The 27,967-nt window shown below is 34.6% G+C and overlaps 1 protein-coding gene across 4 annotated transcripts; it reads left to right on the forward strand.

The window, feature by feature from the left end:
* The first annotated feature begins 244 nt into the window (after positions 1-244).
* Positions 245-27,758, forward strand: PPIL4 (peptidylprolyl isomerase like 4). 4 transcript variants are annotated; one of them, XM_039846932.1, is made up of 14 exons: positions 245-403; positions 3,852-3,919; positions 4,003-4,067; positions 4,326-4,443; positions 5,089-5,231; positions 5,727-5,823; positions 6,560-6,676; positions 10,416-10,540; positions 11,980-12,046; positions 14,333-14,444; positions 17,229-17,325; positions 21,394-21,541; positions 22,017-22,065; positions 26,951-27,118. In XM_039846932.1, exons 1-14 carry the CDS (start codon positions 334-336, stop codon positions 26,983-26,985), a joined length of 1,311 nt encoding a protein of 436 aa, XP_039702866.1. In that variant the 5' UTR covers positions 245-333; the 3' UTR covers positions 26,986-27,118. The 4 variants fall into 4 exon arrangements, with proteins under 4 accessions (XP_039702866.1, XP_039702863.1, XP_039702865.1 ...); XM_039846929.1 differs by lacking the exon at positions 22,017-22,065 and having other exon boundaries at positions 246-403; positions 26,951-27,758; XM_039846931.1 differs by lacking the exons at positions 245-403; positions 22,017-22,065 and adding an exon at positions 965-1,224 and having other exon boundaries at positions 26,951-27,758.
* The last annotated feature ends 209 nt before the right edge of the window (positions 27,759-27,967 follow it).

Genomic DNA, 27,967 nt, shown 5'->3' on the forward strand with positions numbered 1-27,967 from the left:
TACCACCGAGGCAGCCTGAGGAGCAGGAAAGGGTCGTTCTTGAAATGGACATAAATGAGGCACAAAATCCTTTACAGAGGCCGTTCTGAGAGAAGGGCTTCTGCGCCAGCCTTCAAGGGTGTACCAGGATTTTCAAAAGGTCCGCACCGGGGGCGGAACTCACTCGCACCGCACAGCAGCAACCCGGCGGGCCGGACCGGGCGGCCCCGAAGGGGGCGGTGTCGCTCGAGGGATGACGTAATAAGACGTCGCGCCGTGGGTGACGCGTGGCGTGGACGAGGACAGATTGCGCCTACCACCCCGCGGGCTTGTTGCGGAGGAGGAACGGGCGCCATGGCAGTTTTGCTGGAGACCACTCTGGGCGACGTAGTCATCGACTTGTATACGGAGGAGCGGCCGCGCGGTGAGGCCCGACCCTGCCACGTCTCGCCGGGGAGGCGATCTCCTTTCCCCGCTGCACGTTCGCCGCCCAGTCTCCAGCGTCGGTTGAGGGTGCCCGCGACAGGGCTCTTATTAGCGGGTGTTGGTTAGAAAAGTTTTTGTGAGGAGCAGCCCTTCTGCTGTATTTGGTGCTGGCCAACCGGGTGGCGGGTGCTTGTGGTCTTTAAATGCCAATGTGTGTGTGTGTGTGTGTGTGTCTGTCTCTGTGCGCGCGCGTGTGTGTGTGTGTGATAGAGACAGAAAGACAGAGATGCAGTTATGCATGCTGCAATTCCCATAAAGCTTTAGTGGCTTTACTGCACTTTACTGGTGAGTGGAACCAGTATTCCTTGGTGTGTAACCAGTACAGTCTGATGTAAGCAGGGAGGACGTGCTTGGGTCACTGAGTGTGGGCATCTCGCTTGGATGGAGGACGTGTGCACAGAGCCTTAGCAGGCACTCATTGATCGCCTACTGTGCTAGACTCTGTGCCAACCCCTGGGAAAGGCGCCTTTCTCTTGGGGGTGGAGGGGTGGGGTCTACTTTTCCTTTGGGGTTAAAATCGACGCCGAAACCTATTTAACTTTTGCAAGTGTTGTAGTAGAACAGTGTGCAAGTTGCTATGGAAACCGGAGGAGGGAGTAATTCTTCCTGTTTGGGGGCAGGGAGAAGCGGATCAGGCAAAGAATGCAGAACACTTGAACTAGTTCTTTCAAAGATGAGTGGACATGAGGGTTTTCTTTAAGTGTGCTTGGAATTTTCTGGAAACAGCAAGTAGTTTGGCGTAGCTTGGAATGGCAGACTGTGAGTCTCCTCTATGTGAATAGTCTTGTGTGCTCTACTGATAACCAAAATCTTTGGAGGTTTTAAGGGCAGGACTGAGGCATGGCAAACTTGTTTTAGAATGTATCAGAGGAGGGAGAAGCGGATGGGCCGGGAGAGATTATTAGTTAGAATCAGAGTCCTGCTCCCATGGAATGCAGACTCTTCAAAGAAAATGAAACAAGCCAAATACCGTACAATGAGTGCCTCCTGCCACACTCAGCTATTTCCCCTACGACTACATATTCAGCTAAACATCCATGCCTTTCTCATACCGTTGCCTCTATCCCACATTTCTCTCCATTCCTGTACTTTTGGCAGACTTCCTGCTTATTTTTCAGATCTCAGGTCAAGCATGATCTCTACTGTGAAGCTGTCTGATGTCCCTAGATTGAGTTAGATCTGTTTCTTCTACTCTGTCTCAGGTTTTTATGAATCACACAAATATTTTGTTATAAACTTTAGCTGTTGTCCTGGAATTATTTGCAGGTCGTCTTTCCAGAAAATAAATTCCAAGAGAGCAGGGACCGTGCCTTAATTATCTCTATATCCTGAGCATCAAGTGCAATGCCTGACACATTGAGAGGAGACACTGAAGGTTCATTATATTGACTAAGGCATGTATATATGTGTTAGGACTCTGTGCAGATGATAGAAACAGGCTGAAAGAATGTAATGATTACCTCATGTTACTGGGATAAGCTTAGCTTTAAGGATGGCATGGTCCAGTGGTTCACAGGATGTTATAAGAAATTATATTTTTCATCTTTTGGTTTTGCTTTCCTTTGAGTTTGTTTGCAGCTCTTTACATGGAGCAACACCTGGCAAGCGAGTGGGCCTCTTTCGCCAGAGCTGTGAGGAACAAAAGGGGAGATAGGGTTAGCCTGCCTAATTAACACAGAATGGACAAGCATTGGTTCTGCAAAGGTAGCTTGGAACACTAAAAACATAAGCCTACCCTGTTTGTATGTATTTGGAAAATAAAGACATGTTTACTATGGATTGATAAGTAGTTACATGTATAACTACTTATCAATCCATGGTAAACATGGCAAACTTGTTTTAGAATTCCTAAAATTCAAACTTGTTTTAGCAATTTAAGATTTATGGCATTCCTCCTTCCCTCCTTCTCTCCCTTCCTTTAAAAAAAAATTTTTTTTATTACAGAAAATTCAACACATACAGAAGTAGAATCATGTACATGAACTCTTACGTGCTGATGACCAGCTTCATTTAACAGTTGTCAATACATAACCACTATTGTTTTATTTATACCTTCACTTCCACTGGATTTTTTGTAATAAATCGTTTTTATGGGACTTACTTAATTTGTAATTACTTCAATTTGTATCTTAAAAGAAACTTTAAAAAAAGACATCACACAAATCATTATCACATCTGAAAAAATTAGCAATAATTCCTTAGTATCATTCATATTTTTCCTATTGTCTCATAAACATTTTTAAAAATTTGGTAATTTAAATTAGGATCCAAACAAGGGCCATATAGTATTATACTGATTGCTATATCTCTTAAATATCTTTTAATCTATAGGTTCTCCCCCTCCCTTTTTCTTAAAATTAAGACTACTTTTTTAGAGCAATTTAAGATTTATGGCAAAACTGAGGAAGTCACAGAGATTTCCCGTATGCCCCCTACCCCACACATGTTCATCCCCCCATCGTCAGTATTGCCCACTAGAGTGTTACATCTCTTGTGCATTTATTTGTACCATATAACATTGTACATGTTGTATATTCTCTGCTCTCTGCCAGTCCAGTTCTTTTAATGCTCAGCTTAAACCTTTACAAGGTCTTCTGATTTCAACAGCCAGAAACAATCTCTTTTGAACCCCTGTGGCACTTTTTAACCCATGTTTTACCATTTTACTATTTAAGTAGCAGAAATGCTATTATCAGATATGCCCAGTATTGCAGCTATTTGTGCTCAGGTGTAAAGGACCCTAGTTTGGTGTAAGCTCCTTGAGGGCAGAGACTGCCTTGTATATATTTCTATCTTGTTTCTAGTTTAGTGCCTTAAGAATTTATTAGCATGTGTCTCCCTGTTGAGGTCAGGAACTACAGTTTAATATCATTCATGACAGCATTTATAAGTACCTAGAGGATAATGTTTATTGGATAAGCAAGTGCATTTACATGAGAAAGCTGGTACAAGTGTATGAGTTTTTGTGAAGGGCTATTCACTGTAAAAAAAGAATTGGTCCCAGATACTTGATTTTTCTCTAATTTATATAATCTGTACCCATTTTCAGATACTCTCCTAGGTCCTTTCTCATTATGGTATCTTCTTTAATTTTCTTTTTTTCTCTTACAAAGTTAATCCATCACTAAATGATTGCTTATCCCAGATAAGTGTGTTTTCTGCATTAGCTCAGATGCCCAAGAAATCCTAAGAAAAAAAGAATAAAAAGATAATTTAAAATATGTTGCCTTTTTCTAGGCTTACTGCCTTTTTTTGTGGCTTTGGACATTTGACTATTTTAGGGAGATTTTATATGGTAATTTGGAAATTTATACTAACTGTGTTTTTAATTGCTTAAAAATATATTTGTGAGTTACTGTGATAAATTTATTATTTAATTCTTTCAGCCTGCTTGAATTTCCTGAAGTTGTGCAAAATAAAATATTACAATTATTGCCTTATTCACAATGTACAGGTGAGTTGGTGGATATTAGTCATGTCCTTTGTTATTGGAACTATCTAGCAAACTGAATTAACAAAGTATCCTATATATTATAGAGGGATTTTATCATACAAACTGGCGATCCTACAGGGACTGGCCGTGGAGGAGAGTCTGTTTTTGGGTAAGTTCTTTTATTTTTAAATGAGTAAAAATAGAATTACCTGTTAACAGTGTTAACCAGCATATTTCAATCTTCTTTTTAACTTCGGGTCAAATATAGATTTTTTTTCCAAGTTCTCTAAATATCTATAATAAAAGAGAGGAATATTTTGGATCATATTGGCATTTCTGTAAAGAAACAGTAACCCTATATGTTATTTCTTCTGTATTTCATGTTGAGTGTACTTATATTTTATAACTTTATTTTATGTATTTTCAGTCAACTGTATGGTGATCAAGCAAGCTTTTTCGAGGCAGAAAAAGTGCCAAGGATTAAGCACAAGAAGAAAGGCACTGTATCCATGGTAAACAATGGCAGTGATCAGCATGGATCTCAGGTTAGAAATGGGTGAGAAGATGAGTTTTGCTTTAAGATGAAGACTGGAAGGATCCCACAAAGTTATCTTTTAAGATCATCCAGTAAGGAGAAAATTCCAATCAAAGATACTTATTAGAAGAAAAAAATATACTCTTTTTTCTGTATAACAAAAATTACATGATATCACGAAAAAAATTAAAATAAATTTTGTTCTTTTAAATGTAAGGCATGTGCATTGTGAGGAATTTTGAAAACACTGAAAAATACAAGGAACAAAATAACATTACCCCCATCCCACCTTTCACGGATCATTACTGCTCGCATCTGTGGCCCATTTCCTTCCAGTATTTATTACTTATTTCAAAACAGGTCATGTTGAGCACTTTTCATTCAGAGTCTTGTTTAATGCTCACTGCCACCCCATTCGGGGGGTGTGTCTGAGCCTTGGTGTGTCCATTTAAACAATTAGGAGAACATCCGTATGTGTGTTGAAATTTTATGTATAAGCTTTGTACTTTTCACTTAGTCCTAGTAACAAGTGGGTAAGAATTCAATCCATGCAGTTAATGTAGAGTCTTACTTTTGTGTATTTTTCGTCAGTCTGTAATTGATTTCAGTTTGAATTAAATATATATTTATATTTATTCTGTGACTTTCTTTATAGTTTCTTATTACTACAGGAGATAATCTAGATTATCTTGATGGTGTCCATACAGTGTTTGGTGAGGTGACAGAAGGCATGGACATAATTAAGAAAATTAATGAGACCTTTGTTGACAAGGATTTTGTGCCATATCAAGATATCAGGTGTGGTTACAATTTACTTTTTGAATGTACTAAAATATTTTAGTACTGTGATGTTTGAAATGTAGTGGTGATGACATGCATAAGACTAATTTTTGGATAATTCCAAAATGTGAATTAATACAAGACTATAAAAATCTTTATAATAAAAAATCTTTTATATTTTTACACTTATACTAATTATTCATAATGGTTTATGTTGAGAGGAATTATTAATCCTTTAGTTTTTTTTAAATGCAGATCATTAAGAAATATGGCAAAAGTACTAAGATTTAGACATTTATATTCTCGAGCAATGCAGAGAAATATATCAAACAATGAAAGACAGTAACACTGATTGTGAAAGTATACTCTAATATCCTTGTGCAATAAAATTTAATAGCTTATGGATATTTGGCCTTAGAGATACATAGACATTTTTCATAATCTTTATAAAAAGTAAGGCATAGATTTTGAAATAATGTATTTCTAATATTTGACTTGGATTTATTTTGTAAGGATTAATCATACAGTGATTTTAGATGATCCATTTGATGACCCTCCTGATTTATTAATTCCTGATCGATCACCAGAACCTACAAGGGAACAGCTAGATGTAAGTCAAGTCTTCTTTTGATTCAACGTACGTGCACATTAATACTTTGCATAGATCTTGCTTTTTAGCCTATTAAAACTTATTTCTTCAGAACGATTATCTTGCTTTATCCGTTATACTAGGATAAGTTTAGAGCTCTTTCTCTTTTCTGTGGAGGCACTCATTTTTCTAGCTATCTTTATTTCCCGAATATCTTTTCTTCAGTTTCTCTTCCACCAGAAGAGCCTTAGCTCTGGAAGCATATATAAACACTTTGGGAAAATGTTTTTCTTATCTCCTAACTCTAAATAAAACCATCATCTTTTAAGGGAATTTCTCAGAGGGATACTTGAGCCAGGCTAGAACCTAGAAATTTCTGTGGACTAAAGCAGACTTTTCCTCAGATATTTTAAGGTATAAATTTCTGCTTATGAGACTTCTTAAAGCTAAATTTATCTTTATAATTGGATTTGGTGCTTAATTTCTAAGATCATTTATCTTCTGCATTCAGCACTTAGTTGGATACCAAATAGTTTCTATATAAATGTTTGTTTTGATTTCACAATAAGACTAGTCTGGCTAATATTATCAAATTAATTTAAACCAATTTTCCAAGGTTTATAAAATTTACACTTGTGAAACAAGTGAGATGGTTCTATTCCAACACATTTGATGCAACTAAGAATAAAGTGGAATATTTCCCATGTTTCTCAGATTTTTCTGTTCTTTTTATATGTGAGTAACTTCTGCCTTACAGAGTGGTCGAATAGGAGCAGACGAAGAAATCGATGATTTCAAAGGAAGATCAGCTGAAGAAGTAGAAGAAATAAAGGCAGAAAAAGAGGCCAAAACTCAAGCTATTCTATTAGAAATGGTAAGATAATTATCTTTATTCAATTAGTTGTTCAGCAATATATTTAATACATACTGTTTATTTCTGGCTTTTTGATGGTCTTAACATAAAAAAGTAGCTAAGTGTTTTTTTCTGAATTAAATTTTGTATGACATAATAAAATTTATGAAAGTAAACAAATTTGATTCCACTATTAATATAGTGCCAAGTGTCTTTTTTAAAAATGGGAAGCGGATATTCAACTTATAAATATTAAATGGATTTCAATTGTTATACTCATCTCATTTTTAAAGAGTGTTTCTTGAACTGAGTTTTATGTATATTAATGAATAAATTCTTTGTACAACTCAAGTATTGAGATTAAATAGTTGAATAGTAGTTACAGGATGAAATAAACGTGGGCAGACATTGAGCACTCTAAAACATACTCCTTCTCTGTATTAGAAAAAGTATGACCTACTGGGCATTTTTCCTATTCTTATTTTTGTAGACTAACTATACCTTTTACATAGATCATCGATAAATATTTGAATGGATAGATAATTAAATTTTTTTATCATTTTATATAGTAGAGTTTTCAGATTCATAGTCTGTTTTTAAATTCATATTAGCTACTCAGCCATAAAAAATGAAATCTTACCATTTGCAACAACATAGATGGACGTAGAGAGTATTATGCTAAGTGAATTAAGTCAGACAGAAAGACAAATACCATATTATTTCATTTATATGTGGAACCCAAAGAACAAAATAAACTAACAAAACAGAAACAGACTCAGACACAGAGACCAAATGGGTGGTTGCAGGGGGAGGTAGGTGAGTGAAAAAGGCAAAGGAATTAAGAAGTACAAATTGGTAGTTGTAAAATAGAATGGGGATGTGAAGTACAGCATAGGAAATATAGTCACTAATATTATAACAAGTATGTGTAGTGCCAGGTGGGTACTAGACTAATCGGGGGATCACTTCGTAAATTATATAAACGTCTAGCCACTATTCTGTACACCTGAAACTAATATAAAATAATATTGAATGCCAACTCTTATTGAAAAAAAGATAAATCATATATGCATCACCAGTCTGAAGGAATAAATACTAAAGACTATAATTCAGGAATACTTTACTGAATTAAAAAAAAGTGAAAGTACATACTTCAATGAGCACCATATGCATCTGAGAATATTGACCCAGAACAATCAACAACAAATTACTAGACTTAAAAGATAAATCCTTTGAGCAATGGGGTAACAAAAGTGACATAAAAAGGAAGGAACATTAGATTATCATCAGTCTTCAACAGGAGAAATACAGGAAGTTTATGGCAGAAGAATATGGGGTAACATTTTTAAAATTTTTTATTTTCAGATAATTTCAAATTTATGGAAAAATTACCGAAAAACAGTGCAGAGAACTTCTATATATCTTTTACCCAGACTCACCAATTTTTAACATTTTGCCTCATCTTGATCATTTCTCTCTCATCTTCCCCTCTCTTCATCTCTACTTCTCCCTCTCTCTCTGTCTCTGATTATATATGCAGAGACACGTTATTTCTTCTGGACCATTTGAAATTAAATAGAAGCATATTCCTCTTTCTTTATCTGTTACATCAGCATGTAAGAGCAACAGCACTATCCTACATATTCGTGGTACAGTTATTAAAATCAAGAAATTTAAAATTAATAGAAATTACAGTTTATAATCCAATTTTATCAGTTATGTTGGTAATATCCTTTGTAGCTTTATTTCCCCTCCAGTTGGGATCCAACTTTCTAACCTTGTCAAAACCAGAAAGGGGATGCATATCTTTGTGTTTAATTCACACATTCTTTCAACATATGTGCACTGGGCACCTATTATTGCCAAGCATTCTAGGAGCTTGGGATACATCAGTGAAAAAAACAAAGATTTTATCTTTTTGGACCTTATATATTAGTATATAAAACATTATTGTTAACTAAAATCCATAATTTACATATGGATTCACTCTTTGTTATACACTCTGTGGATTTTGACAAATGCTGTGTATCCACCAGTACAGTATTATACAGAATAGTTTCATGTCCCTCAAATCTGTGTTTCACTTATTCATCCCTACCTGTCCCCAATACTTGTTTTTTACAGTCTGCATAGTTTTGCCTTTTTCAAAATGTCGTGTAGTTGGAATCATGCACTATGTAGCCTTGCAGACTGGCTTCTTTTCACTTAGCAATATGCATTTAGGGTTCCTCCAAATCTTTTTGTGGCTTTTGATAACTCAGTTCTTTTGATTGCTAAATAATGTTCCATTGTATGAATATACCATAGTTTATCCAATCGCCTATTAAAAATAGGTTGTTCTCTTCTAAGTTTTGGCAAGTATGAATAAAGCTGCTGTAAACATTTGTGTGCAGATTTTTATGTGTGCCTTAAGTTTATAACGCATTTGGGTAAATATGTAGGAGTGTAATTTCTGGCTTGTATGGTTTAGCTTTATAGGAAACTGCCAAATTGTCTTCCTTTTGCATCCTGCCAGCAAAAATGAGGGTTCTTGTCGCCCTACATCCTTGCCAGCTTGTGGTGGTGTCAGTGTTTTAGATTTTAACCTAGAATGTAGGTGATCCTGTGCCCTTTCGATCCTCACTATTAACAGATTTGTGTGTAAAATAATGGTAATTCCGCTAGTGTTTTGCATTATCAACTAGTGGTTTTGAACTTCATAGCTGTTGGGAGTATTTTAAATTTCCTTACATAATATTTTAACATTATCTTTGACATGTAGCATAGTGAGTTCTTTTCTAACTCATTAACTTTTTTCTCACTTGGGCTTCCTTTAGATGTGGTATTTCTGCCTTTGTAGGTGTTTTTTGGGATTTTTTATTGATTTGCACTTCCCCTTATGTGTCATGATACTGCTTATTGAACATAGGTTATTCTTGTCTTTCAATAGGCTTCAGAGACACTGAGAAGATCTTACTGGCTCTGTTTCTTCTTACTGTTTCTGATTTTTAAAATTTCTTTTTGTTTTACTGCGTTTATACTTCACGTGATAATCTTATCGGAAATCATCTCTGAGAGTTTCAAATACACGTATTTTCCCCATCTAAAGGCCATGGGACATGTAGTTTTCGCACAGTGAAACCAACACCATCATCATGGTTTTCTCTCACTGTCACCTTGCCTAGTTCTTCAGTAGGTGGCATGTTCTGCTTGGTGCAGTAGTTGACTGTGAAGTTGACTTCAATTTGACTGAAGTAGATGATGGTGAGGGTGAGAGTATAAGGCTAGAAACACTATCCAGGAATTGTTGCAGTTCCGTATTGAACAATAATAGGGAAAAAACTGGGCATTACTAATCGCAGAAGGCTAAAGTCAGTGTTTTTAATTTTCATGCTTCATGACCTAGGTATACTTTGCATAAATTCTGTTTTTAATATATCAAATACGAAGAAAGAAAAAGTGGAGCTAAAAACCCAGGTAAACCTGGATTCAGATTCCAGCTCTGTTGCTTAAATACTATGTGGCTTTGGGCAAGTTAGTTATTTAAACTTTTTGAATTTCTCTTTATTCATCTGTAAAATAGATTGTTGTTTTTAACATTGTTTTAACAATTGTCAGTAATTAATTTTGAGATCTTATTTAGATTTCTTTTCCTGAGCCTACAGTTTATAATGTAAATTTAGATGTTTTAGAGAAATCAGCATTTGGGCTTAGAAAAGGGTATTTAGAATGGAAATTAAATAAAGGAATTGATTTATATTTTTGTTTATTTATAATTTAGGTGGGAGACCTTCCTGATGCAGATATTAAACCACCAGAAAATGTGCTGTTTGTATGTAAATTGAATCCAGTGACCACAGATGAGGATCTGGAGATAATATTCTCAAGATTTGGACCAATAAGAAGGTAATCTCTAGAATTAGTAAAAGATTTTAGAAAAACTAGGTATTATTTGGTGGTTTTCTAATGACATTTTTGATGAGTCTATGAACTCTAAGTGAATTTTGCCCTGGTGAATCTTACAAATGAGCCTTTTGGACAGTAGGGAAGAAAAGTATGTATGTGTATATGTGTAAGTATACATACAAATATATACATCGTATGTAATTCTACTTCCAACATATTTTCACTCTAAACCAAGAAGTGAATGGAACAGTTTAAGTCTAGTTCTATGGTATTCTCAATAACCTTCTGTAATATTTAAAATATTTATCTCATTTAAGTTCTCCCTAGAATGACCAGAAATCCATATCAAAATTAATTTAAATCTAAATTTTCTCAAATTTTTCTTTTTGCACAATTAATGCAAAAGTCTATGAAAATAGTATTTCTGTAAGAAAGGAGAATATTTTAAAATTAAGTATTTTATATTTAGAATTTCATTTCGTGTATTTTTTTTCATGAAGCCATTCTTGATTCTTTCTGTTGAAAGAAAAATCTTTCTATAAATGGCTGCCTAACTTTTTTTTTTTTAACTCAACTCTTCCATCCACTTACAATATATCATATTTATAAAAAATACTCCTGTACTGCTACTTCTTATTTTTCAATTTTAGACATCATATACGACTTCCTGCTAGGGAGCGTGAGATTTACCTCTATTACTGACCTTCTGGGTTCGATCTTTCCTCCTCCTGCTTTGGTTGTGTCAAAATTTTGGCTAGGTCATTGTTCAGTATTTACATTTTAATGTTTACATAAGTGTTGTAACAGCTGAACCATGTGCTATAATGTGATTACTTTTCCTTTTTCTCACAATGTTTTATTTTCCTGTTTCATTTTATGTTAAAAAATAGATTTAGGACACGTGAGGAAAGGGACAAGCCAGCTGGTTTCAACACTATCTTATTTGCCATTTCACTTGGTGGTTAAGATGAATTAGCTCTGTATAATAGCTATTCTTGCAGGGTTAAATTTGAGTTTGGCTCATAGTAAAAGCATAATAACTTACTGAACATGTATATATGTATGAATGTGCATACATTATTCTATCGTAACATTCTATAATTCATCTACATCTGGACTAGAAGTGAATTATGATTAAAAAAATTTTTTTAGCAGTTAACTTTTGTCATAGGGAAATTAAATATTTTTATCTTATTCTTCCTTAGTGCTTTGGGAATTTAAGACTGTAGGCCTAGACAGGTCATTTAGAGTAGAGTTAGGTAATGTAGTTACTAGACTGGTAAACAATTTTTTTAAAAATAATTATTATTGAAGAAATTTGGAGAAATATAATTCTATGGGCTTAACTTTGCCTTTTAATAACCGTCTTATTTTGTTCTTCAGTTTCAAAGAGTGAGAGTGAATGCTTTTTTTTTAATGTCACTTTTTCCAACTTTCAGTTGTGAAGTTATCCGAGATTGGAAGACTGGAGAATCCCTCTGTTACGCTTTCATTGAATTTGAAAAGGTAAGTCATAATACAGACATGTGAAGTTTGGTATTTATTTTATTCTGATGGTATTAAAACGTGAAAAACTATAGAACTTTTTTCTAGTCTTTAAGATTAGAAAATTACTGTGCCCTTTAGGCAACCAAGAAAAACGACTATTATATTCAAATAGGAGATAAATTCAACATCTTTTCATGTTAATATATGTACCTTTAGGTTCAGGTGCAATCTGCATTACTGTATCTTTAAAACTTTAAAGTTTTAGGTAAAATCATTCACATTCTGTAAATGGTTTTTCAGTGTTATTTAGGGAGATACATAATTTAATAATAGAAAGAGAACTGGACTAGGTGTTAAGTTCTAAATATTAATCTGAGCTTTGTCACCGATCAGCTTTATATGATATTTGGCAGTTTATTTAGAACTCTTCTTGCTGAGCGTTAACTTCCTTGTAAATAAAACTTGAGTGTTGGATTAAATGGTACCTTCTAGATCCATAATAATAATGATAGTTTAGGTTACTCAAATAACTTTCTTCGTGCTAGGCATTATGCTACTTGACATGCATTTAATCTTCACGACTCTTTTGAGATAGGTACTGTCCTCCTCTTCCAAATAAGTATACTGCGACCCGTAGTAGTAACATGACTTATTTAAAATCATGTACTTTGTGAATGTCATGGCTGGGATTTGAACTTACATACGTCTGACTGAGTTCTCATTACTTTTAGCCACTATTTCTTTATGTAGCTTTGGACTGATTTGTGTCCATTAGTAGCTCATTCTAAGTTATGGTTATTCCAAATCATTTACCAAACACCTTCAATATTTCAGGCACTGCGATAAATCCTAGGAGTGCAAGATAAATAGAGGCTTGGGAAGACAAACACCTAACAAATTTTACCTAGATACCGTGAGGTGTACCAAAACTAATATCTACAAAGTGTAGTGGTGCTAGCTAAAAGGAGATCTCTACCTTTGGTTTTCCATCAGTAACTTTTTGTAGACTTAACAGTGTCATTCCATCATTGACACTATAGGATATATCATTTCTTTGCTCACAAATATAATTTCATTTCATTTATAGCACATAGACTATTGAATGCCTATGTTTCTCAGTCTTCTGTAGATATACCATTTTCCATGAATATGTAGTTCATTCAACTCCAGAACATAAGGTGACGACAGAATCTATGAGTTCTTTATTATGATTCAGCCTTTCTGTTTTTGAGGTGGAACTTTTGTGGCCTTTCTCATTTCTTGAAAACCAGATTAAGCTACATTATTCTGTTTCATAATTCTCATGGCTGGTAGCTTCTTTATAAGTGTTCATCACTTAGTCTGTATATTTTCATGTTAGGCAAGTTCTCTATGTTTTGGATAATCTGATCCAAAACATTTTTAAACTGAAGAGTAAAATACAGAAGCTCATGAGTGAACAGCTTGATGAGTTAACATTTAACACACCCAGGTGAACCACCACCCAAATTAAGAAATAAAACATTAGCAGAAAAAAATGACCAGGATCCCACAGGCCCTCTTTGTGTCCCCTTCAAAAAATGACCCCTATTTCTGACATCATATTAGATTTTGTCTAATTTTAAACTTGATATAAATGTAAGCATAGAGTGGCTAGCTTCATTTGCTCAGTGTTATATTTATAAGATTATACGTTACTGCATATAGCTTTTAACTTTTTTTGTGAATTTTCATTGACATATGGTATTTCATTGTAATAATTCTGTGTGTGTGTGCGCGCACAAACACATCTGTGAATTTTATAATACTCCTCTGGGTCAACATTCCATAATCAAAAACAAAAATATTTCTTCAGTGAAACATGAATATTCATACTAAATGGAATAAATTAAAGCCATAGCCTCCCATTAGGTCAGGTTTTGCTATAAAATGGTTTTAACACCAAATTTATAAAAACAACTTTCAATTTTCAGGATATTTTTGGGTTTTGACTAAAAGGGATTCTTACCAATTCTTACAATTGGTAATATGTACATCCACTGTAACTGGATGGTCTCAGTTCAAATCTTGGCCTCACTGTGTAACCTTTGGCAACTTCTGTACCTTTCTAAATTTCTCTTTTCTCTTTGACAAAATGGAGACAATAACACATGGTTTTTAACAGAGTTAATTGAGGTAATAGATGCAAAGCATTTAACAGCATTTCGTACGTAATAAGCGTTCAAATATTTATTTTAGTGACAACATACTTATTGTCTTTTCAGTATTTGTTCTAGCTACAGAAATCTTATCCATAAAGATTTAAGTTTTTGTAATTACTATCAGGAAGAAGATTGTGAGAAAGCGTTCTTCAAAATGGACAATGTACTTATAGATGACAGAAGAATACATGTGGATTTTAGCCAGTCTGTTGCAAAGGTTAAATGGAAAGGGAAAGGTATGTGAGTTCATTTCTGTTTGTTCTGTTTTGCTTTGCATGCCTGTGTGTGTGCATGTGCGTGCGTGTGTGTGTTTTTTCTCTTTTAGGAAAGGAAAACAAATGGATGCAGGCTATATATACTGTTTCTGTATCTTGCATTGGTCATATCAGTATCTAAAATGGCAGCTTATTCTTTTCAGTGGCTGCACAGTGTTCTGTTAAATGTATGTATCATAATTTATTGAACCAGTCCTATGAATAGACATTTAAGTTTCTAATTATTTATTCCTCTATGTACTTTATACTATCCCCGTACATATGACATTCCATATACATTGACATAAACATATGTCAAATAAATTCCTGATAATGACATGTCAGACTTAAGGTTGAATCTGTGGTATGCTGAAATACCATGGGTTTTTTAGTTTTATTGCAGTGTTTTTAAAAGATTTCACTTTGGCTGTTATTTACCATATAGTGCTAGGAGTACTCTTTTTTTCTATAACATTTTTTATTTCCTATGAATTTTATGAAAATTTTTTAAGAGAAAAAAACAGAAAGCACTACCTGGGAGTGACGAGCTGAATTGTTTGTTAGATTGTGTTACCTTACAGGAGTTCAGAGAAGGGTGAAATTACTAATGACTAGAACAGGAAGGCAGGCCTGATGGAAGCCATGTTCTCCATGGTAAGAGACTTGGATTGGGGTTCCCTGTACTATTTTTCCCCTTGTACTGTTATTAGTTTCTCCCATGAAGCCTTCTTACTACTAGAATGCGTGACTAGATTTTGACACTCCTATCTATTTTGAGTGACATATGACAACTAAATTGAGGCACTAAGACAGTATGGTTTTCACGTGATATTTGCAACTATGTGAACGAAAGAATCAAATAAATATATTCAGGAACTATAGATGAGCTGCTGGCCTAATGCAGTATATTCTGGTCTGATAATGCTACCAACTAGCTCTTTTGTGGGATTTTTTCCACAGAGAGCTAATTTAATTTTATCATCTGAAATATATATGAAATAAGTATTATTATAATTCCTCATTACCGGGAAAGAACTTGAAGCATAATCTTATGAAGTGATTTACCCAGGGTCACATAAACTGATGATTTAAACTGACCCTAAATCTGTTTTTTTTCTTTCTCAATTCTGTCGTCTTTCTGACCTGTCCACTCACTGAAGAAATGATACTGCCTTCCTGAGCAATTTCAATGTAGTTTATTTACAAGAGGACTTTTAAGGGAATCTCTTCTTGTTTTTTTTCCTAAAATAAAGTGTTACATAGGAGACAGATGCTTCGTTTCACATATGCCATGATAAATGTATAGTTTGTTGTTAATCTCAGTTAATTTTGAGATAATTTTATATATTATGGATTCACATTTAATAAATCGAATGTATAACTACATCCATTCACAATGCTAAGTACTTTCCCTCATAGCCTTATTTAATGATTCCAACAGCTCTGTGAAATATTAGTATTATTTTCAGTTTATAAATGAAGAGAATGAGTTTCAGAGAATTGAAGTGTCTTACCTAAGGCCTCACTACAGTCAGAATTTGAATGCAGAACTTCTTGCTTTTTCATCAGTTGCTCTTTTTATTTTACCATAACTGCTTCATCCCTAGTGACACTCCTAATGACAAGCACGTGGCAAATCTTTTTTCAGTGATGAAATAATACCCATTTGTTACAGTTACCAGTGTTTTAACTCTTACAGTTATCTATTTACATTTATATGAAACATTGTCTACTGATCATTTCTGTTTCAGGAACCCTGAATTACCAGATTTATCTTGTCTTGGATGCTTACCATTCTTTTTTCATTCCTATTTTTTTCCCTTTGTTTAAAGACCCTGTCAGCAGTTAAGGTATATACAGGATTCACAATCAAAACACCTTTCTGTGTACCTCTAGCTTACTTTACGTGTACATTCAATCTCAGACCCTTCTGTAGGAAGCCCTCTCACTGGCGTTTCTTCATGCTAGTTGAGGGGATGGGAAAGGCAGGTCTGGGACGTGGGTGGAACTGGATTCTCACCCGGTAGGAGACTGGGCTTGAGAGCAGAGAGGCTGCTCTCCTTTCTCGGCCCTGCCACTGTACACCAGTCAGGCTATAACAGAAAGTCCTATTTTTCTGAAGGGATTGTTCATTTCATTTTTGGCACTTGGGAGGAACAAAGGTGCTCTTAAGCAAGAATTTCAAAGCAGAGACAGTTTATCTCTGGCATGCTAACCAACCGTCTCCTCCCACATCCCTTAGCAAACTTCTATGCATATCCTACTGTCCCCTATCTGCTTGGTGCTCTTTTGAGATTTTGGGCATTGTGTCCTTGAACCTATCAGAGCTCTTTAAAGCCTCACTTATTCCAAACTTATAAGCCTCTCAGATCTGAGACTCAGGTCCCAAACCCTCAACTTCCTTTGGACCTAATGTTCTCGTGGATGTAATGGCTCTACTTAAACACTGCACTATTTTCCAGTGGGTGAATGTATGCCGTGTATAGCTTAGGATTTGAAAGTTTGGTATTGTAATATTCACATATTTCATTAGGTGGCAGCATATGGCCACCTTGCAGAAACGTATCTCTGATTTCAGTTAAAATAGTGATGGAGAATGAATAATTATGGTTCTTCTATTTTCTTCTCAGCCTTTTTCTATCCCCTGATACACATGCCACTTACAAAATAGCTCTGATATATTATCTCTTTTATGAAATAATTTGTGTTCTTGATTAAGAAGGTGACTTTTCTTACTAAGTTATTTTTTCTTTTTTAAATAAATAGGTGGAAAATACACCAAGAATGATTTCAAGGAGTATGAAAAGGAACAGAATCAACCATCTAATTTGGTTCTGAAAGATAAAGTAAAACCCAAACAAGAGTATCCTTTACAAGAACCAGTTAGTCAATATGTACTAACCATCTGCTCTGTGCAGAGTACTGTAAAAAGTCACAAAGGCTGTAGAAGACAAGGTTCCTGAATCCAGATGGTTTGCGAAGGAATTATTTAGTTTATGTTTATCTCTTTTCACTGTCTCGTGTATACTTTGCATTTTCGGTATATTCTTGGTTATGGAGAGAAAGTTAGGATTGACCTGATTCTTTCCCTCCCTGCTCTTAGGTTAAGGTTGACACTTCTCAAAAGATCATCAGGTAAGATTCATATTTTCTTCATATAATTGTAATGTTTTAAATTCCTCATAGTCAGAAATTTATTTTAGCTAAGCAAAATCCTTGTGCTAACCCCTTGACTTCTTTGGAGATGGTGAATAACTAGACAACAAGGTCCCGTTGTTCTTTTACATGATTAGGTTGCTTCTTTCTGTTTAATTCATTGTCAGTCTAGCCACAAATACTTTTTGGACTCCTGTTGTATACAGGAGTTGACTCGTAGAGAATTAAAAAGAAATCTATTGACTTGACCATTTAATTTAGGTTTTTCCAAGTTTTAGGTTGAAACAAATAAGAAGCAATGAAACATACTGTTTGTATTATGTCATTTTAATTTTTTCATCAATGTTCTCATAAATCCATCATTCCACACGTTGCAAAGGTTATTTCTTTTGAAATTCTTTCTGTAAATGGCTTCTTTGTTTTTTAGTTTCTGTTGGTGGTTTAGGGATTCTCTTTTCTCATACTATATAGATATTTCTCTTCCAAGTAGTCATCAAGGAAAGATGAATATCGGGTTGATGTGTTATATACTCATTTTTAAAAATATGTTGACTCTGCAATACATAAAGCATTGTAAGGTGTTAGAGCTGGATAAGTCTACAATATACTGAGGTAATCAATTAGAAGAGGCTTTCACATGCATGCAGACCAAATAATAAGCTAAGATTTAGTCTGAAAAGATGAACATTAGAAGAGATATGATCGAAATCTTAAAATCATAAAAGGTATTGATAGAATATACTTGAGATTTATTTATCAAATCTTTGAAATCAAATTTAGTATAACCACTAGTTACTGGAAGAAGGGGAGTGTGTAGGACAAATAAAGGGAAGCACAGTCATAGAGTATAAAGTAGAAGATGTCTTTTCCCTTAGAGGTACTTAAGGCTGAAAAGAAAGAGTACATAGTATTGCAGTGTTTTAAATTCAAGATGATAGATTATTAAGAGTGAAGAAAAGAAATTAGGCATGTTTGAGAATAAATCTCTAGCCTAGTACTGTCCAGTAGGACTTTCTGCAATGATGCAAGTGTTCTATCCACTGTCCTATATCGCTACTAACCACATGTGACTATTGGGCATGTGAGGTGGACTGAGGAATTGAATTTAAATTTTTGTTTAATTTTAATTAATTTAAATATAAAGAACCACATTTGGCTGTATTTAACAGTGCCTGCTTTTAATCCTTTGAAGTTGATGGAGAAGACAGACAAGTCCTGGTGCAAAACACTATTAGTTATTCTCAAACAGAATATTGAACAAGGAAAAAGAAATTCATGTGCCTGACCCAGCAGGATGGTCTTTATGTTCTTGGTAATTGATATGCTTCATTTTAGCAAGGCATTTATAATCTCAAGGCATTTATAATATGCTTCATTTTAGCAAGGCATTTATAATAGAGGGATAGACCATGTGTTTATAATGTGTAAGGTAAATATGTATTTTTTTCCACATTACATATTCTGTTCCTTTGTTACTAGGGCAAGGAAAGGGGATTCAGAGGATAACCTAATGTGCAGACAAAGTATCGTAAGTCAGTTAGAAAGATATGGTAGGGATATTCTTTATGGATCTTGAGAGAAAGCGAAATTGCAGTAAATGCAGACTGCTAATAAGAAGATTAAAAAAAGATAAATAGAAGGAGAGGCAAGTTTAACTTGGCCAGACTAGACCTCAGGGAAGAAATTGGGGAAAAGAGGTCAGGGAGATCACAAATTTATGTTTCATGTAAATTATTTTGGAGAGATTTAAAATCTTCTAGAAGTGCTGATTGTATTGGTGAGTAGAAGACAGTAGATAGGTGAGGAAGAAGAGATATAACAGTCTGGTATGACATGTAATCAACAAATACTTAGTATCTATTACGTATTGAGTTTAGCAGTGAAACATAGCCCTGTTTCACTGCTAAACCCAACACATAGACTTTATGTTTTACTGTTGGAGTTTGGGGAAGAACAGACATTAAATAATTACTGCGGATTAAATATGCCTACGGAGTATTGCAAAGAAGTGCATTTATGGGATATGGGATTTTTAGTAGAGGAGAGGGGTCAGGGAGCACCCTCAAGTAACACTAAAGGAAGTAACATAAAAGCTGCAGCTTGAATTTGGGGAGAGGAGGGCTGAGGTCGGGTGCTGTTTTCTTTAAGTGATTTGTCATTCAAGAAATAGTCTATGTCTTGACCCAGCACAACCCAAATGTGATCATTCACATGCACACATAATTGAAACAAAAATGTCATAGTATTTTTTTTAGGTGCCATGCACTCTGTTCCCTTTAATTCTGTTATTAAAACATGCTGGTTGTGACCCATTAAATGGATTTTCTACCCCATTGATGGATTATGATCAGCAGTTTGAAAAATACTTCTCTGAAGTATTTTGGACAGAGGGAGAAGCATGTGTAAAGCAACACGCTGAGGTGAAATTATAGGCAAGGGCCATTGAATTCGCATCTGAGAAAGGAGACGATCCAGAAGGCGCTCTGGGAACAGTGTGACATAGTATAAAGGAGAACAGAAGTTAGAACTAATAAGATGGCACAGGCTGACTAGCCATTTTTAGCCATCTTATGAAAAGTGAAAAGGTGTGCGTTTTCCTGTTTAATCTTATGTAGAAGTGAGTCATCCCTGAGGAAAGCATAGACTGTGGCATTGTGAAAACAGACATGAAACTCTGAGGGAAGTGTCTGCGATTACTCTTGTCCCGCATGCCACTAAAATAGCTTCCTCATAAGCTTTCTTTTGAAAACCACTGTTCTTGTCTTTGTCAGCCTTCCTCAAAATCTTCTTTAGAATTTGCGATTATTTTTAGCAGAGGTTGTAGTAGTTATACATTTTCTTTTATTTTAAGGCGTAAAAGTATATTAGATAAAATACTTATCTCTGAATTAAAACATCACAATTTTTAGAACATGTGAAGTTAAAAAAGGATTCACTCAAGTTCTACCATCTGGACAAATGATATTTATTTCTCCTTGTTCTTTTTAAGCCTTGATCTTTTATAAAGTTTTGTAAAGTTGTAACCATCGTATGGTATATACAGTTTTTTTCATCTTTAATTTTTCATAAATACCTTCCCAGGTTTTTTTATAGCATTCATTCATTTATCATTATTAACATCTTTTTTTAAAAATAATATATCATGTTGAAGTACTATGTAATATATTTAAGTATATATTTATTACTAGGCTTTTTGTTGTTCTCAGTGTCTGTTATTAAAAATAATCCTGTTATGTATACCTTTGTTCATTGAACTTATTTTAATTATTTATAACTTCTTATTTGAATTTAAACATGCTAACCGTTGACATGCATTGTTAAATTTCCTCATATAGGATTGAACTAACTTTTATACTTCAAAAGAAGAGCCATCTTTTATCTTAAAAAGCTTCTCTGGCATTGGAGTTTGTAATATCTCAGTTTTTTCTAGTTAAACATGGGCCTTTTCTTTTAAGTTTTTTTCATTATAGACAAATAGGTTTCCTTATTTTTTAGCTACTTATGTTTTTATTTGTGGATACAGTTTTTTCCCCTCCATTTATTGCCCAATTACCAATTGTTAACTGCTTATATACAATCAGGGTTTTTTCTATTTTTTCTGACTATGTAATGAAAAAAATATTGAGTTAGTTTTGTTTTAGAAATAAACTATGTAAGATGCTTTTTGGTTTCAAAAGTTACTTTAGTCTCACGGTCTCCTTTGTTTACCAGATTCTTATGTTTTGATGTGCTGGCAGTGTCAGTTCTCACATTTCTCCTTGACTAGCCGCTGCAGTGCAAAATATGATCTTATATTAGATGAGGAGGCAGAAGACTCAAAATCAAGTCACTCACACACAAGTAAAAAGCACAAGAAGAAAACCCGTCACTGCTCTGAAGAAAAGGAAGACGAGGACTACATGCCAATCAAAAATACGAATCAGGTACTTCTGATGTCCAGACTTTGTGAGTTACATCTTAGTGACATGATTTAGGGGGTAAGGGTAGAGTCCTGAACAGGGATGAGTATGCTTTAAATCTAAAACATAGAATGGTTTCACCAGGGTAAAGAACTTTATTTTTCAAGAATATAAATCACAAAGTATAAAAAAAGTTCTTCTCACTCACCATTTTATATATAAGTGTTATGGACAGAATTTACAGCTCTTGAGGTTTTAGAACCTATAAAACATTTATTCCCTTCCATACTGTATATATGAAATAAAAACAGCACTCATAACTAATTCGATCATCCCCAAAACTTTCTGAACCATATATTTTATACGACAATGATAATAAAAATTCCTGAAAGAAAATTGAGCATAAAGAGAAGAAATCGTGTTCAGCCTGCATTTGGGCTCCCAGTAAAATGAAAAGCAAATTACATTATAGCTTCTTGCTTTTGTTTTGCCCCTTGAGGACATTTGCTGTGAGCCCTGGTGGAGTAGGAAGATTTCAGCAGGCAAAGGTGAGAAGGGACCTAAGACAGTGAGAATATCAAACAGAGACAGAGCAATGGAGAGAGATTTGTGTAGTGTGATTGGCAGAATGAAGGATTTGCTGTCAGAAAAGCTAGATTTAAATGTCCACACTGCTAGTCGTTTGTGACCTCAACAGGTTATTTAACTTTCTGAGCCAGTTTCCTCCTCTGTGAAATTGAGATAATTCTTATCTCACAGGCATGTTGTTAGATTAAGTGAAAAAAAATGTGTGTAATCATTTTCTACACTGGCTGTTATTATTTTACTGTTACAGTCAAATTACTGTGTTTTAAATCAGAGTAGTTCCTGTTTGTGGCAATGCCATTAACTGGATTCATATTTCAGGTAATTTCTTTTCGATGTTTAAGGGTCGCTTTAGAATTTTTTTGTTTTGTAGTTTAAAAAATCATTTATATGGTTCCAAAGTAAAATCTCCAAAATGGTACAGAGGACCAAGCTTCTATCCCTATCCCTTCCACTTTTTCTTTTCCCCCTGTGGATAACCGTTTCATGTGTTTTATTCTTCATTAAAAAAAATTTCAGCAAGTATACATTTTATATTCTTAGCTCATTATTTTCTAGATAGCTTATTTTCCTTCTGCTTGCTGTTGTCCAGCAAAAGCATAACCTCTCTTCTTTCCACAGCCCTTTAGCTATTTAAAGATTGCCATCATTTCATGCCCTGACCTCAGTTTTTAACTTACACCTTTGTTAATCTTTCAAGTAACCCACACACGAATGAGTGATAGCTAACATCTTCAGTATCCTTACAATTTGAGGTGAATATGATCACCCCCATTTCACAACAAAGAAATTGAAAACAACAGAAGCAGCTTGACCATAGTTTTACACAGGTAATAAATAGTAGCAGCACAATTTAAATTCAGACTTGTGGTTCTCACGATTCTACTGCTGCTCTTCTTACCTGGGATATATTCCTATCAGTTTTTCTTCCAAAATCCTTTTGTTGTTCTAATATAATTTGTCTCATAGTACAATATTCCACTGTAACCTAATATAGGGGTCCCCGATCCCTGGGATACGGATGAGTACCAGTTGGTGGCCTGTTAGGAACCCGGCCTCACAGCAGGAGGTGAGCGGTGGGCAGGTAGACGAATGAAGCTTCATCTGTATTTGTATCACCGCCTCAGCTCCACCTCAGATCATCAGGCATTAAATGCTCATAGAAGCCAAAAAGATTAGGGACCACTGCTCTAATAGGAACATCTCCCTTTTAGTTTCTGTACTCTATTTATTTAGCCTAAGATTATCCCAAGCTTTTTTATTGGTAGCTGTATCACATTTCTATGAATATTAGTATGTTTTACACTAAAAACTCTTAATTCTTGGCCCCATCCCATGGGGCCACAGCTCCTCTTCCTGCACTGTACATAGAATCATCAGTGAATTTGGGCCTGAGATACCTACACATTGGTGTGTCCGGTATAAGAGGTCTAAAAAAAATCCAAAGCCTTGGCTACATTTTAAGTCTGTTATTTCCTCCTCTTTTTATGAATCTTTTTTATCTTGTTTGATTAAAACTTTACAGTAGCAAATATCCTTCTCATTTGGCATGGAGTAAAAAAGTGTTATTTTGGGGGAATACTGTTAGTATTTTTTAGAGAATTTTAAGGCCGTTGTCAACTATAAAATTCTTAATGTTATAATTATAATTAAAATTGTTAATTTAAATTAAAATTGTTAATTTCCTAATTTTATTTTTCCCCTCAAAGCATATCAAAGCAATTTTTTTTTTTTTTTTTTTTGCCTTAACAATGGTCAATCACATTATATAAGTTTCAGGTCTACAGCATGATAATTTGATACCTATATACACTACAGTGTGCTCACCACTCAAAGTCTAGCTTCCGTCTGTCACCATACATTTGACCCCCAGTACCAAATTCGCCTTCCCCACACCCACTTCCCCTCTAATAATCACTAATCTATTGTCTATATCTATGAGTTAAAGCAAACGTTTTTTGATTTTATACTTTAATAATATAGCTATACTCATTTTCTTTCTAATAAAACAGCATCCATATTTAAGATTTCAGTGGGCCTGTTTTTTTCTATTCTGACTGTTTATCCTTTTGATGTCATTCTCAAAAAAAAAGAATAATTAAACTGAATTTTCAATACTGGGTAATTTTCAGGTATAGCTCAAATTTTCCCAGGTTGGCATTTTGTTTGGCGAGCCTAGTTACTAAGAATGTTTTAACTCATTTCTTCAAACTCTGGTTTTTTTTGAGTGACAGCCTTTCCCTTCAATTCGAAAACTTCTCTATTTAATTTTTCCACCTCATATCTTAATTCCAAAGATGGTTACTGTGTTTTTGAGGTTTGGGTTTTACTAGGGTTACAGGAAATGAATACTCAGCTGCGGGTTGCCTGGCTGAGAAGTATTCATACTAGTTGTCAATCCTCCTCTGTGGTTTGCATAGGTGTTTAGTGTTCTTATAAATTGAGACTATTTTTGCTGTCATTTTAATCCTCTAATGTTATTTTAATGACTTAGATTTAAGTAAATCTGTGATTTAGTCCTAGAGACCAGAGCAAGGATAGTTTTTAGTTAGATGAGACTTTTTTTGACTGCTTTACTTGAAATCATTGGCTAGGTTAAGTTGGTTGCTTTAAATTGGCCATTTTATGTTTTTTTTTTCTTTTTAGCCACATGCTAGTTTAATCATCTTATGTCTTAAAATGCATAAAATGATAGAATTTTTGAATTCCATACTGGAAAGGCCTTAGAGCTCATCTGATTCATTCCTCTCACCTTAGATCCTGACCCTGCAGGCCCTGGGCCTCGATAGTTTAGTAGGAGAGCTGATACTTTAATGTTTATTTTGTGTATGTCAGGTGTGTTTTTTCATTATTCTGTATCACACCCTTCTCAATTTTATATGTCAATTTTCTGATCAGTTAAATAATTATCTCCGGCCTCTGCAGATCTCTTAAGTCTCAGTTACCTTATTTCTGGATGGGGATGATATTGTACTCCGAAAGCACTTAGCCCTGTGCTGGCCAGTGCTTAGAGGACCTGCTGTAACGTGGCTCCACCGAGGCACCTAAGCTTTTCTCCTAGTTCACATTGCTAGTTCTTCCTTGCTTTTCTGTTTTCAGCTCCACTGCTTGCATTAGCCTTATCACAGTCAGTCCAAACCCTCTCATTCTTTGAGGCTCCTCTCAAGTCCTAATTTCTCTATGAAACTTTCTCTGATAAATCTAACCTTAACACTATTTCTTGTTTGACACACCTCCTAAATGGCAAAGACTGTTGGAACCCAGAGTTCCCCAACTTCAAAGCTTGTGTAGCTTTGAAAACTTCTCCAAGTAGGTGAGGTTTTAAGGTTTCAGTCCATTTTGGATTTTTGGCTTCCTCAGTTCTGTCTGTCTGTCTGTCTCATTTTAAACACAAAGTGTTTAAGTGCCTATATATGTAATAATGTGCTGAAGATTTTATAGAGTTATATATCAGCTAACAGTCTCTTCATTTTTAAGTTTATTGTCTCAACCAATTCAGAAATTAGGTGTACAAACAGAATAGTCCATAGTTAAATTTTGTATATGTTACAAGAAGCACAAAAATTCTTTTATCTAAGGATGCCATATTTTGCTAGAAAATAGTAGGTAAAGGGTTAAACCAAATGCCTACTCATTCTTCTACCTCTGGGACTCTTATAGAATGATAAGAACTCTTGGGATTGTGTGGGAAATCATGACTCAGTTTATAATGTATTTCACAAACACCATGATTATAGCAATCTTGTTAGATCTCCATTCACAAGATGTAATCACCATGATAGGCATAATATACAGTCTCTAGACAGTATATGGAATAATTATGAATCATTTTCTTAAAACCTAGTCTTTAACCTTGGGTATCCATCACTCTAGATTTTAAAGTTTGTCATTTACATCTACTGTATTAATTTCTCTGGTGATAGAGTGGGGACTGTTGGGAGTTCAATCCTTAGGACCTTGCCTTTTTATTAGAAATCTTTTAAGAAAGTTGAATTTTACAAACTAGCTCTTGAAAGAGCATTGGTTCTGATCTTTTTTAGATTTCAGCTACTTGCTGAGATACTCGTTTTAATTAAGGGTAGAATACAAGCAGAAGTAGAATTGTTATAATTAGCCTTCTGTATGGGAAAATTACTACTTAATATTTATTATGAATAGAATTAAATGTACTCACTTTTATTGTCTTTAGGGCAATGGATTATTCCAGTGTGTCTTAACTCGTTTTTAAGAAATACATAAATAATGATTTTAATAAAAATATATATTAGCTTAGTCTAAACAAGGAAGATTATTTGAAGATTGGGAGAGGAGCCATTATAAAATAAACACTTTAAAAATAATTGCCCAGACTAAAGTAAGCAGTATCTATTTTCTTTTCTTTTTAGACTGATTAACTTGTCTAAAACCCCTTCCAGCTGTGTTATTTAAATGATGTCTTTTTTACAGGATTCTTATGAGAATTTTAGTGGTTTCATTGCAGATCAGTGATGGCACCACATTTTGGGGGAGCGGAGAAGGCGGGGAGGTAGAAAGGAGAACTTTTGATAATGCGTCTTTGCTCTAAAGACTTGTTCTAACTTCAATTGGGCAATTTCAGTTCCTTGTTTTTGGATCTGATTCTCCAGTTCAGCTGAAATAGTAGATACAGAGCAATGAGATCGATTTAAAAAATGGTTAAAACTCTTTCTGAATTATTTTGGTTTATAATTTACAAGATTTTTGACATTAGTGGTAGTGTTCAAATTTGAGCTGCTACAGCTGCTTTCTAATGGTAGACCTGTCTAAGTTTTATTAATTGACAGTGATTTTACTGATTCTCTTGTATTTCTCTCTTCATTCCTTTAACAGGATATCTACAGAGAAATGGGATTTGGTCACTATGAAGAAGAAGAAAGCTGTTGGGAGAAGCAAAAGAGTGAAAAGAGAGACCGACCTCAAAACCGAAGTCGTAGCCGATCTCGAGAAAGGGACGGCCACTATAGTAATAGTCACAAATCCAAATACCAAACTGATCCCTATGAAAGAGAAAGGAGTAAAAAGAGAGACCGAAGCAGGAGTCCCAGGAAATCCAAAGATAAAGAAAAATCTAAGTACCGATGAAAGATGAAGAAGCAGACACGAGAGGCTAAAATATTTACTCTTGTCTAACTTAGAGCACTAGACGTTCAGAGTTTTGTCAGAGCAGTTAAAGACTGCTTATTTGTTTTTTCTTTTTTCCACACTAAGATGATGGCCCTTTTAGATTAATATTGATTGTATAGGGCACAGAAAGACAATAAAGAATTGAACATTTCTTTGTATACTTTTTTACCTTAATGTTATTGTTATACCTAAATAGTCTTCATTTTTCAAGTCTTTTGCATTTTCAACTTTTTAAAAATGAAGTTTTTCATACCTACAAAAATACACAAACATGTATATATAAGGTATAAAGAATAATAAATATCTGTGTACCCATCAGCCAGCTTAGGAAATAAACATTACCTGCGTTTTAGAAGTCCCTTATGTGCCCTCAACTTCTCCAGTTATTGTTATTATGAATTTTATGTTTGTTATTCTCTTGCTTGTTACAGTTTTATAGGGTATGTATGTATCCCTAAAGGAAGTGTTAAGTTTTATGGTTTTGAATTTTATATAAATGGTATAATGTATGTTTCCTTCTGTGACTTGCTTTTTTTCAGCTTAGTACTTTTTGAGAGTCATTCATTGTTACTGCTGTATAGTTTAATACTAGACCACAATTTATCTTTTCTGTCGATGGACATTTGGGGTTGGTCGGTTGGTTCTGTTTTTGCTATTGCAAACAATGCTGCTATGAACATTGTATATCTAGGAGGGCTATTGCTTGCTCACGTGGCTTGGATC

This window comes from Pteropus medius, unplaced genomic scaffold (genome assembly GCF_902729225.1).
Source record: "Pteropus medius unplaced genomic scaffold, Ma_sr-lr_union100, whole genome shotgun sequence".
NCBI lineage: Eukaryota > Metazoa > Chordata > Mammalia > Chiroptera > Pteropodidae > Pteropus > Pteropus medius.